Below are 13,611 nucleotides of genomic sequence, written 5' to 3'. Positions count from 1 at the left end.
ATTGCCTTTTTTTTTTTTTTTACATCACGTGACGTAATAGGCTACAGTATAAGAACTGTGTTCCAAAAAAGAAAAAAAAGGCATTAACTGACGGTCAAAAAGTAAAACATTTATCCAAAGTGTAAGAACCAGTAAGGACCGCCATAACATTTTGTCTCTCAGCTTTGAGATTTCTTTTAACAATGATGACAGCCTCCAGGGCCGTTTCTAGCTTGCTATATTAGGGTGGGCGGGCAACTTGGGTGGTAGAGCTTAGACAAGCTAACTAGGAGCCCAAAAGCTTCCAGTTGCAATCCCTGGCCAGATGACAAAACAAATTATCTAAAACAATTACATTTAGAAAATGGCAAAATGATGCCTGGCAGACAGAGGGTTGTTAGAGTGAAGACCAGATGCCAGCTCCTGCCGCTGTGCCCTCAAGCCTCTCCAGCTAATGGCTGTGTGTTTGTGTATGGGCTGTTTGGATGGGTTTAATGTAGAAGATAAACTTCCCCTTGGAGGTTAATAAAGTAGTATTCATGCTATTCTAATCTGTTATAATTCATAAAGAACAATTTGAAGCAGGGAAGTTGTGATGCATTGAAGCAACATTTCTAAGCATGTCTTTGTTTGGTAGCACCATTTCTTTGCTGCTTTTGAGTCAGTGGAGATCAGATTGATTTGCTCCAAAATAAAGTAAATACCTCCATCCATCTGTCTATCAAAAAGAAAAAAGAAGACCTATTGATCCCACAGGGCAAATTCAGTTTCAGCTTTATCCAGCTGATGGTTGTTCAGATTGAGCACTCGGGAGGGAGCAGTTAGGGTTGAGTGTCTTGTTCATGGACACTTTCACACATAGCTGGGGCCGAGAATCAAACCTGGGACCTTCTGTTTCCGGGGCTTTTATGCCTTTATTGATAGGGCAGTAGTTTGACAGGAATTGGGGAGAGAGAGAAGGGGAGTGACACGCAGCAAAGGCCGTCGGGATCGATACTCGAACTCGCAAGGGGTTGTCAGGCTACATTGAGCCTAGGTGCCCGTACTGCTACGCCAGCTGTCCGGGCCAGGTTTTCTTAACTTTTGATTAGGTGGCACATTTCTCATTGAAGTCATGGTCGTATTGGTTGATAAGCAATTCGTCCATCCTGTCAATATTAGTCCTGCTAACAGTAACAGTAATCATATCGTTATTGAATGACACTTGAAAGTTATCAGCACACTTAACAAAGCCAGTGGAAAATAGAAAGGAAAACTGCTGACCAAACAAATGAATGAGGGGACCAGATCAAACATGGTTTACTGATATGAGGAAATGGACTGTATATAAGAGGCTTCTGGCCTTCAGTTAGTTGTACAGAGGCACCATGGGCAAGCTACTCATCTGCGTTGGTAAGCTGAGAAATATTTTGAGAACAAATTCAGTATTTAACAACATTTTTAAATATGTTATCTGTTCAAAGGATTTCTTTAATGTTCTCATTCATATATTACATAAACGTACATTTATTCTTGATAATAAGTAACTTTTGTATGTCATTTATTTAGTCTTAAGTCTGATGATGCATTCACACAGGAGGCAAAGATATTTTTTTTCGTGCAGCACGATTACCAAAAAAGTCAATGCAAACATGACACGACGGTAACACTTTACTTGAGGGGGCAAATTCATACACGTAATTAACAATGAATTAATGATAAACTCATACATTCATTCATCATGAATTTATCATGAACTCATCATTAATTCCTGGTCCTCACCATTAACTAATGGTGAAGTCACTATATGACTTAACCAAGTGCGATATAGTATTAGTTAAGGATGTTATTACACAGTTCCACTTCGACGCCCAGGATGAGTGCTCATAGGCGGGTAGGAGTAGCATTCTCTGGTAGTCGTTCAGAGACTGATTAACGTCACCATTGGCTTTTCGACAGCCAATCGGCACGCCTTTTTAGATACAGTGATTATTTATTGATTTTGATGAACCGATAATGAAACTGTCTGCAACTCACGGGACCAGGGCCATATAGACATGAGCTGGGACGGAGCCACCATGTAGTTGATCCATCTTGGTATCTCTCTCTCTCTCTCTCTCTCTCTCTCTCTCTCTCTCTCTCTCTCTCTCTCTCTCTCTGCTTGTTTCTCTATGTCTAAAGGACTGGCTCTCCTGCTGCACGTGCAGCTAGGTAAGTTTGTCCACTTGGTGTGATACTCTCAAATGGCAGAATACAAAACATTAACAACAACAAAACAAACTAACTGTATCTCTCATATCTTGTATAGGATCCTCCTACATCCTCTCCTGTTACTTCACCAACTGGGGACAGTACCGTCCCGGTGCAGGGAAGTACTTCCCCACCGCGATTGACCCATGTCTCTGTGACCACCTCATCTATGCCTTCGCCACAATGGACAACAACATGATCAAGTCCTTCGAGTGGGACGACCAGAAGCTTTACGGACAGTTCCAGGCTCTCAAGAACCAGTGAGTGAGCAAACACGCACGCACGGGCACACACACACACACACATATCCTACGTGCAGTGTGACACACAAAGGCATGAGAACTCAAAGAGTTTTTTTTTTATAGGAACAGCAATCTGAAGACCCTGCTGGCCATTGGTGGATGGAACTTTGGCACCGCCAAGTGAGTATTAAACAAGAACATCAGTAATGTAATTCCAGTGGCAGGAACCTCAGGAACTTGTAAAAGCACTAGTGTGACTCTTCTCTCTCTCTCTCTCGTTCCAGGTTCACAGCCATGGTGGCCAGTCCTGCTAACCGTCAGATCTTCGCCCAAAGCGTGATCCAGTTCCTGCGTCAGTACGAGTTTGATGGTCTGGATATCGACTGGGAGTACCCAGGCTCTCGTGGCTCCCCTCCTGAGGACAAGGCTCGCTACACCGTCCTGTGTCAGGTCAGCCTTCTATCATGTTACAGCCTAACTAACTAATTCATGTTTGTATCTCTCTCCCCAGCCTTAATTCTCTGTGTGTATTCTCTACAGTATGTCTTTGAATCATCTGGCTTAAGCTTGCATGTTAATATGAAATAACAATTACTCTCTCAGGGATATACAGCACAGTATCACTCACTGGGACTATGACTTGGTTCAATAAATGCAGCCCTACAGTAGAGACGTTCAGATTCAGTAACTTTATTAAACTGCCAGGAAAAACAGAGTTGGGGAAATGAAAAGTACACAAACAAGAATGAAAAATATGTCACACGAGAATAAATATTTCTAATTAGATATCCCTAGTTGCAACAAAAACTGTCCGAAGCCATAGTGCAAAATGCACAGTCAATAAAAGCCAAAAACTCAAGCTTAACTAAACCACTCTGCTGCAGTGCAATGCCAGTACGCCAAGCAAATGATTTGTACCCCCAATGCTCAACGATCCCGGACCAGCCCCCAATCATTAATTAGTACTTTCCCCACCTTAGGGAAGTACCTTAAATAGAATTAAGAATTAAATAAATAAGATCCTTGAGGATAGTACTGACAACACCCTCATCTCTCTCCATCACCACCTCCTGTCTCTTTGCAGGAGCTGTTGGCTGCCTTCGAGGCTGAAGCTAAGAAGACCAGCCGTCCTCGTCTGATGCTCACCGCTGCCGTCTCTGCTGGAAAGGGAACCATCGACTCTGGATACGAGATTTCCCAGATCGGCGCGTAAGTATAGAGAACACGCAAACACACATTAAGCACCAAGCACATACAGGGATTAATGTACAAACATACACACAAGGTATCACTGACTACTGCTGTCATTTCACCAGTATCCTGGACTACCTCCACGTGATGACCTACGACTTCCACGGCTCCTGGGAGAAAATTCTTGGAGAGAACAGCCCTCTGTACAAGGGCCCATCTGACGCGGGTAGCTTGATCTACTTCAACATGGTGAGTGAGGAGGTTCCTCTGTATATTTCTACATTGTGTTACTGTATGGATGAATGTCTGTACTGTAAAGACTAGCCGAGTGGCCGTTGATGCCAGTATGTCTCCTTGTCCGTATAGGATTATGCTATGAACTACTGGAAGAGCAATGGTGCCCCAGTTGAGAAGCTGCTGGTTGGTTTCCCCACCTATGGCCACACCTTCCGTCTGGCTTCTTCTTCCCAAACTGCTGTTGGTGATGCAAACAATGGAGCTGGACCTGCCGGTCCCTTCACCCGTCAGGCTGGATTCTGGGCCTACTATGAGGTATTCATGTGTGTGTGCGTGTGTGTGTGCGTGTGTGTGTGTGTGTGTGTGTGCGTGTGTGTGTGTGTGTGTGTGTGTGTGTGTGTGTGTGTGTGTGTACTTGTGCACACCATATATGAATCATAGTCATCAATGTATTTAAGAAACAGAGGACTTTTGTTTTCTAAAGCCATATTGTGTAACATAACACGTTATTTTTTCACAATAACAATTCCACATGCAGTTTATTTACAGCTTCTCAAAGCACTTTAAATCACAAAATTAGCTTTTTTTCCCTTCCGCACTGTTGAGGAAGCTCGGAGTACAAGAATTTCATGTTCCTACAGGCTGTATTGTACATGTGACAATAAATCACCTTGAACCTTGGCTTTAACCTATACATCTCTACCTTTATTCAGATCTGCACCTTCCTGAAGCAAGGAGCCACTCAGGCTTGGGATGCCCCACAGCAGGTGCCTTATGCCTTCAACACCCAGACCTGGGTTGGATACGACAACGTCAAGAGCTTCAACATCAAGGTGCAAAATTAGTATTCGACATATTGTTCAGATTCGTAGCCACCGTTTTCTATTTCCTGGAGTACTCTTTTTTTCCTTTCTTTTTTACACAACTCTGTCCGTCTACAGATTGACTGGCTGAAGCAGAGTGGTTTTGGTGGAGCCATGGTCTGGAGTCTGGACCTGGATGACTTCAGCGGCAACTTCTGTGGCCAGGGAAAATACCCTCTGATCAACGCAATCAAGACTGGCCTGGGAACTGGCGCTGGTAACATTCCCTCACTCAATCGCTTGCTCGCTCGCACGCGCGCGCGCGCACACACACAAAACCAGACATACGCTTTAATATTTCCACACAGACTCCATCAGAGACTCCATCTCTTGACACACACATTCCTCTTTGTCCTCTGTCTCTCACGCAGGCTGCACAGCTCGCACACAACCTCTGCCCCCAGTCACCCCCACCCAGCACCCACCTCCCGTGCCCGGTGGCGGTGGAAGCAGCGGTGGTGGAAGCAGCGGAGGCGGTAGCAGCGGTGGCGGAAGCAGCAGTGGAGGATCTGGTTTCTGCGCTGGCAAGACTAGCGGATTCTATCCAGACCCCACCAACAAGAACCACTACTACCAGTGCGCCCAGGGACGTACCTACTCCCAGAACTGCGCTTCTGGCCTTGTGTTCGATACCAGCTGCAACTGCTGCAACTGGGCTTGAATGAGGACTGGGCTTGAATGGTTCCACTGTGTCTTAGTTTTTCTTTAGGCGTATTGGAATTGGGTGTAAATAGTCTGTTAATCCAAGACCCTGTTGTCTAGTGATCACTGATGGAAATAAAATACATTATGGTATGGCTGGGAATGTCCGTTGTTCTTCTTATCTGCCTTTCTCTCCTCCAGTCGTTATGTGTCTACTTTACTGTTAATCAATACCGAAAACATCCAATGAGTACGAAGAAGTTGTTTATTGCAGTAGAACACTTGAGTATTACAGAATCATCATTATCATCATCTTCATCATCATCTTACATAATTATGTGAGATGTTACAGTGTACGCATGATATAATATAGAAAGGTAAAAGATATTTAAAATACTATTAAACTCGTAGCTAGATCACTGTACAAAATAAACAGCACACAATCATAATTATGTCAGAATTATTACTCAAGGAGGCTGAAAATTATGACATTGTCTGACAACTAATTACACAGCTTCGCAAAAATAAAGAGAAACAATTAACAATGTAAAATATAGCTGCAAGCATCCAATATCTGGGGCCAAGCAATGTGCGCAATATGCCAAAGTGTCAGAATGGGCTCATTTGGCGGCAGATATAAGAGGCAGAGGTCATGGGTGACAGTGGCAAATATGTTCAAATATGTTCCTCCTGAGGAGAGGCATTATGTAATTACATTTCATGCCTGTTTGTATTTTTAATTGATCGCTATAAGTGCCCCTTTGACCAATGGGAGTAAGATTTGTTGCTTGGCCATTGGCATGACCCTCTACAATTCAGCCAAGTTAAATAAAAAGCGACTGCGTGCCAGAACTAGGAAAAGCGTTGGAAGAAGAATTCAAACAAATACAATAGCGTGCCTACGCACGTTGTGCGTGCCTTTCAAACTAGCAGTAATCAGTGGTCAGTTGGGGGAGGGAGACAAAGAAGAGTGAAGGACAAATACCCACATATTTAGATAATCTATGGCGCACGGTCTAAAACGCTGTGTGCAATAATAATAATGTGAAACACATTTGTGATATCTTGACTTCAACTTAATCACTTGCTCATTCTCAGTTATGTTCTTTATTTAAACCACAAATTTTGCAGCCCTTGTGCCAACACCCCTGGCGGGGTTCCTTTTTATAAACTCCCCCACAGGAGGCGGGCATAGTCCATGTAGTGTTTTGTATAAGACACATGCTTGTTTAAAAAACTTACAATTGACAAATCAAAATAAATAATATTTAAGATGTTGCAGTTATGATACAAGTGTGGGTTTTTGTTGAATATCTTTATGGCTCTCTTGTATTATAGCTGTTGCATTTTTTAAATAAATATTCTTTCGTCTATTTTATATCAAAAGTCCCTAAAGGCCAATCTTAATTACTTCCTGTCAAACGAAAACGTACTGTGTGATGACAGACTCATATGAATGAATATGAATCTTGATTTCATTCGCCTGTGTGATTGATTCCCATAGCTGCACATTCCTACAAACACACTGGAATTTGAGAGATGACCTGACGAAGATGTAACCTTACATCGAAACGTTGTCGTTTTTGTAATGTGCTTTGCACCATGTGACCTAAATAAAAAAGGTTAAAATCGTCCGCGTTGCTCCAGTGTAAATTCTTTATTCATTTATACGTGTCTGCTCCTGAGATGCACCGGATCAGCCCATGCTTTCGCCTTGAGGTGCGGTGGAATATCCTTTAATCCTTACACAGTGTATTACTTGTTTTAAACTTAAACAGTACACTAAAATATGTATCAGAAAACATTTTAGGTTAGAAATAAGCAACGTAGTAACATAAACATGCTTCACTGCCCCTCTCTTTTGCCCTCGGGCTGCATGAGATGCAGGCTACGTTCATAGCCTTCTCCATAGTCCAAGGGGATGGGACCTTCTGATTGGTTCAGAAACATATAGGCTACCGTTTCAGATTGAAACGTCAAAATAAAATGACAGAAAAAGCCATTTCACCAGGTCTTTAAGTGTCATCATCACACCTGAAAGACCAGTTTGTGAAACGGTAATCAATGTGTGATAAGCGCGTCCTAGCAGTGCCAACTGTTAAGAAGGCCTAATTTGTTTACAGTTTTGTTGGGCAAATTTTCCTTTTAACTCCACAGTCAGTGGAGTGTTCCCTTCCCTGGGTAGTATACTATATATTGAGGAAGCTATATATACCATACGTTTATCTCATTTGGTTCCAACTGATGTTGTGGTACTTATTCAGCATAGCTTTTACTAATGACATCAGCAATATTGGTGTGTGTGTGTGTGTGTGTGTGTGTGTGTGTGTGTGTGTGTGTGTGTGTGTGTGTGTGTGTGTGTGTGTGTGTGTGTGTGTGTGTGTGTGTGTAGGCTACTCACTGTGAAACTTTAATTCTTCTGAAGTTTCTTTCTCAGGTCATGAATGCTGTATATTGCTTGGCATTGCAGAGGTTGTTTGGCATGGTGCCATTTTCCTTTTTGAAAGGCAGTGTAATGTTATAGTTCCCCTCTTGAAGCAGAACAGAGCTTTCCGCATTTCAACAAACCTTTCCTCTCTTGATATGTCTTCTTGGCTTTTAGAGGTTCTGTTATTGGCATCATGGTTGTATTGGTTGATTAGCAATTCCTCTATCCTGAGTAGTAGTCCTGCTAACAGTAACAGTAACGGTATTGAATGACACTTGAAAGTTATCAGCACAATTAACAACGCCGGTGGAAAATAGAAAGGGCGACTCCTGACCAAACAAATGGAATGAAGTGACTGCTGATTCAGCAAAAATAATGAAGCCAGATCAAACATGTTTTACAGATATGGAGAGGAATGGACCATATATAAGACTCTTCTGGCCTTCAGTTATAGTTGTACAGCGGCAACATGGGCAAGCTTCTCGTCTTCGTTGGTAAGCTGAGAAATATATAAAGAACACATTTTCAAAATTAATTTACATACATTTTGAAATTATTGTGATAAAAGGAATTGTTTAACATTATGAATCATATGATGCATCAAGGCTAATTAATACTTGATAATAAGTCATTTTTGTATGTCATTTAGTCTTAAGTCTGATGGTGTGTTCTCACAGGTGGCGAAGATATTTTTTGTGCGCCGTGATATACAGTACATAGCTACAAAGTCAATGCAAAGACGCAAATTAACACAACGCTCCATCGGGCTGCGTAAATGAGGAGAACCGAGCGGTATAATACACCCTGGTAGCCTATTCCTCCGGAGGTGGCATCTGCAGCTCAGCAGTGGCAAGACAGTGTCGGCGGTAAACCATCTTAACAACCGAAAACCAAAAAGGAAACTGGATGTTGACAACAAGCGCCTGGAGTTCCGGCAAGCCCCATAGTACCACTGCGTACATCTTGATTGGACTCTGTCCTTCAAGCAATACCTGGAAGAAGTTAAGGCCCAGGTGACATCAAGGGTCTCGATGTCTCACTGGTACGATTTGGCCAGAATGCCGGACTTATAGCTGCCCCCTAGAGACCACCTTCAGAAACCAACCTTCGACATAGAACCAGAGATGAGGGTATGAGCTGGCCATCTGACGATACGCGATAGAAGAAAAAGCCAATCAGTGTGCCTTTTTAGATACAGTGAAGAGGTTTTTATTTTGACACACCAATAATGAAACTGTCTTATACTCACCAGACCGGAGGCATGTACACATGCGCTCCACACCTGTACATCATGTCAAACCCGCGGCATCCTGTCACCGACCCTATAGCCAACAGCTCACAAAACGTGTTAATCGGTGAACGCACCTTGAGTGCTTTAACTTACTGACCCAACACCCGCCTTTCCTATGTCTCACTCTCTCTCCATCTCATTCTATCTCTATGTCTCTCTCTCTCTCCCCGCTTGTATCTCTCTGTCTGCAGGACTGGCTCTCCTGCTGCACGTGCAGCTAGGTAAGACTTTGTCCATTGCTGTGATACTATCAAAAAGCAGAATAAAAAACAACAGCAGCAGCAAAAAGACCTAACTCTCATATCTTGTATAGGATCCTCCTACATCCTCTCCTGTTATTTCACCAACTGGGGACAGTACCGTCCCGGTGCTGGAAAGTACTTCCCCACCGCGATTGACCCATGTCTCTGTGACCACCTCATCTATGCCTTCGCTTCCATGGACAACAACATGATCAAGTCCTATGAGTGGGACGACGAGAAGCTGTACAAAGAGTTCGCAGCTCTCAAGAATCAGTAAGCGAACACGCACACACACGCACACTCACTCACACACACACGCACACGCACGCACACGCACACGCGCACACACACACACACACAGAGTGACACAAAGCATGAGAACTCAAAGAATGCATTTTCTTTTTTCCAGGAACAGCGATCTTAAGACCCTGCTGGCCATTGGTGGATGGAACTTTGGCACTCCAAAGTGAGTTTTAAACAAGAGGATCTATAACTCCAGTGACAGGAACCTCAGGAATGGTTATATAAGCACTAGTATGATTCTTCCCTCTCCCTCTCTCTCTCTGCAGGTTCACAGCCATGGTGGCCAGTGCCGGCAACCGTCAGACCTTCATCAAGAGCGTGATCAAGTTCCTGCGCATGTACGAGTTTGATGGTCTGGATATCGACTGGGAGTACCCAGGCTCCCGTGGCTCCCCACCTGAGGACAAGGCTCGCTACACCGTCCTGTGTCAGGTCAGCCTTCTATCATGTGTTCACAGCCAAACTTATATAATTCATGTTGTTATGTCTCTCCCCAGACTTAATCCTCTGTGTGTATTCTGTACAGTATGTCTTGAATGTCTTGAATCGTTTGCCTTAAGCTGGTGTGTACGGTATGTTAATATGAAATATTTAATAAGTCTCTCAAGGATTTACAGTACATCAATTACTGGGACTGTGTCTCGGTTCAATAAATGCAGCTCAACAATACAGGCGTTCAGATTCAGATAGAATATACAGTAAACAGAACTAGGGAGTCAAACAAACAAGATAATGCCATCCTTGAGGAGGATAATACTGACACCCTCATCTCTCTCCATCACCACCTCCTGTCTCTCTGCAGGAGCTGTTGGCTGCCTTCGAGGCTGAAGGTAAGCAGACCAGCCGTCCTCGTCTGATGCTCACCGCTGCCGTCTCTGCTGGAAAGGGAACCATCGACACTGGATACCAGATTGCCGAGATCGGACCGTCAGTACACACACACACATTAACCCATTCAATCCGGGAACGCATCTGTGTCATTTTAGATTTCTTTGGCTATTCAAAAATAGTAGATCTACAAGCTCATAGGGCAGCACAGAGTTTTGCGCGCTAGGAGCTTGTAGGTCTGCTATTTTTGATCAAATGTGTGCAAATCTTTGAATATATACATTTTTTAAAGCGAATCTTCTTTTAAACTCAAATCTTTGCTTCTGGGGGTCCCTGGGACAACATATTTTGAGATGGGAGTCCGCGGCCAAAGACGTATCTAAAAATGTTTTCTAAATCCTAACAGCATGTTGCTATATCAGTGGTGCTCCAACTTTTTCATGTCAAGGACCCCCGGAATTGTATTGTATTTGTAGATGTATTTGCCTCCGGACCCCCATCTCAAAACATTTTGTTCCAGGGACCCCCGCAGAACTAGAGATTGGAGTAAAAATGTTTACGCTTTAAAAATATATATATATTCAAAGGTTTGCAAAAAAAAATCACTATTAAAAAAATAGCAGACTATGAGCTTGTAGATCTGCTATTTTGAATAGCTAAAGAAATCTTAAAATAACACATCCTCTTAACCACCGAGGACATACGCAGAGTAATGTACAACAGGTGAACACTTCTTTAGAAATTTAGAAATAAATATAGCTGACTCCTAATGTCTTTTCACCAGTATCCTGGACTACTTCCACGTGATGACCTACGACTTCCACGGCTCCTGGGAGCACATTCTCGGAGAGAACAGCCCCCTGTACAGGGGTCCAGCTGACGCGGGTAGCTTGATCTACTTCAATATGGTGAGTGGAGGAGGTTCGCTCTTTACGTTTGTACATCATGTTAACTGTATGGATGAATGTCTGTACTGTCAAGAATGGCGGTTGATGCCAGTATGTTTCCTTGTCCATAGGATTATGCTATGAACTACTGGAAGAGCCAGGGTGCCCCAGTTGAGAAGCTGCTGGTTGGATTCCCCACCTATGGCCACACCTTCAGTCTGTCTGCTAAAACCCTGACTGCTGTTGGTGATAAAAACAACGGACCTGGGCCTTCTGGTCAATACACCCGTCAGGCCGGATTCTGGGCCTACTATGAGGTGTGTGTGTGTGTGTGTGTGTGTGTGTGTGCGTGTGCGTGCGTGCGTGCGTGCTTGCGTGTGTTTGCATGCGTGCGCATCATACAGTCTATGAGTCACAGTGCATTTAAGAGACAGAGGACCGTTATTTTTTAAATGGGCTCTAAAATAATTAAATGAGCCTTTCCCCCCACAATTTCCTATTAACTTTTTATTGCTATATTTAGTCCCATTTCTATTCAGATTTTTCATTTCAATTCTAATGCACTTTTTCATTTCATTTTTTAATTTTTATTATTTTCCATTATTTGTTTCATTTCCTACGCTGTTTAAGTATAACAATTTCACGTCCTGCCATGTTCCTCACGGGTCATCACAGGCTGTATTCTACAGCCACGTGACGATAAAGCACCTTGAACTTATACATCCATACCTTTATTCAGATCTGCACCTTCCTGAAGCAAGGAGCCACTCAGGCCTGGGATGAACCACAGCAGGTGCCTTATGCCTACAACACCCAGACCTGGGTTGGATACGACAACATCAAGAGCTTCAATATCAAGGTGCAAAAGTCGCATTTGACGTATTGTTCAGATTCGTAGCCAGCCACTGTCTCCTATTTTATGAGGTCCTTTTTTCCTTTTTTCTTTACGATTCGCTCTGTGTACAGATTGACTGGCTTAAGAAGAGTGGTTTTGGTGGAGCCATGGTCTGGAGTCTGGACCTGGATGACTTCAGCGGCACCTTCTGTGGCCAGGGAAAATACCCTCTGATCAACACCATCAAGACTGGCCTGGGAATTGGAGCCGCTGGTAACATGCAGTCTCACACACTCTCACACACATACAACAAAAAAAACACAGGCAAGCTTTAATATTTCTACAAAAAATGCATCAGAGTTCCATCTCTTGACACAAATCCACTTTGTCCTCCATCTCTAATGCAGGCTGCACAGCTCGCACACAACCTCTGCCCCCAGTCACCCCTACCGCGCGCCAACCTTGGCATCCACAGCCCCATACCCAGCCCCAGCCCAAGCCCCAGCCCCAGCCCAAGCCCCAGCCTAGCGGAGGCGGTGGTGGAAGCAGCGGTGGTGGAAGCAGCAGTGGAGGTGGAAGCAGCAGTGGAGGATCTGGATTCTGTGCTGGCAAGAAGGGCGGACTCTACCCAGACCCCACCAACAAGAACCACTACTACAACTGCGCCCAGGGACGTACCTATGAGGAGAACTGCGCTGCTGGCCTCGTGTTCGATACCAGCTGCATGTGCTGCAACTGGCCTTGAATGAGGTCATAGTTCCACTGTGTGTAGTTGGTCTGAAGGTGAATTGGAGCTGGGTGTAAATACTCTATTAATGCAAGACCATGCTGTCCACTGATGGAAATGAAATAAATGATGTTATTCAAAGCAGCTGGGAGTGTCTATTCAATACCAAAAAAATAACCAAACAGTACACAGAAGTCGTTTAATGCATGCAGGGATTATCATTGTCCCAATCATCATTTAAATATTCTCACATACACAATGCATCATTTAGAATTAAATTAGTTTAAAGAAGTTCAAATTAGGGATGCACCGATATTGAAATATCATACCAATGTTTATTTTGTTTTTGTTATTGATTCCCCCTATTGTTCCAGGGAAACAAATAAACCTTCATTATAAATAAAAAAAATACCCATACCGAATCATCAGCTTGGTTGGCTGCAGGTAACCAAAACACCAACAAAGCCAGTGCAACATTACTGCATCACAACAACAGATAAGCATTGACTACTGACATTGGTAGATAAGAAAACACAGATGCCCCACCCCTGCAAAATGTCAACTACTCAGAAACTTAGCAAGCGGTCAATAACTGTCAACTTATTTGCAGATTATGCCAATGGCAGTCAACGAGGCAAATCTCGGCCGACACTGATATATGGCCGATATATCGGTGAATCCCAAGTT

At 43.5% G+C, this 13,611-nt stretch overlaps 2 protein-coding genes across 2 annotated transcripts; both read left to right on the top strand.

The window, feature by feature from the left end:
- Positions 1-1,337: 1,337 nt before the first annotated feature.
- On the top strand, positions 1,338-5,402 carry LOC311049292 (acidic mammalian chitinase-like; the record flags this gene model as incomplete). Its single annotated transcript, XM_084062831.1, has 11 exons — positions 1,338-1,371; positions 2,140-2,169; positions 2,267-2,468; positions 2,574-2,630; positions 2,735-2,900; positions 3,535-3,659; positions 3,767-3,890; positions 4,008-4,193; positions 4,592-4,711; positions 4,820-4,958; positions 5,113-5,402. The coding sequence occupies exons 1-11, from the start codon at positions 1,347-1,349 to the stop codon at positions 5,400-5,402; spliced, it is 1,464 nt and encodes a 487-aa protein (XP_083918957.1). The 5' UTR covers positions 1,338-1,346.
- A 2,878-nt stretch (positions 5,403-8,280) lies between these two features.
- On the top strand, positions 8,281-12,942 carry LOC311048609 (acidic mammalian chitinase-like; the record flags this gene model as incomplete). Its single annotated transcript, XM_084061872.1, has 11 exons — positions 8,281-8,305; positions 9,294-9,323; positions 9,416-9,617; positions 9,754-9,810; positions 9,914-10,079; positions 10,450-10,574; positions 11,260-11,383; positions 11,494-11,679; positions 12,102-12,221; positions 12,329-12,470; positions 12,605-12,942. 11 exons carry the CDS (start codon positions 8,281-8,283, stop codon positions 12,940-12,942), a joined length of 1,515 nt encoding a protein of 504 aa, XP_083917998.1.
- Positions 12,943-13,611: the final 669 nt, after the last annotated feature.

This window comes from Gymnoscopelus microlampas (assembly GCF_963454915.1).
Source record: "Gymnoscopelus microlampas genome assembly, chromosome: 7".
Taxonomy (NCBI): Eukaryota; Metazoa; Chordata; class Actinopteri; order Myctophiformes; family Myctophidae; genus Gymnoscopelus; species Gymnoscopelus microlampas.
Note: the sequence above shows the minus strand (reverse complement) of the source record. Positions and strands in the feature narration are given on the sequence as shown.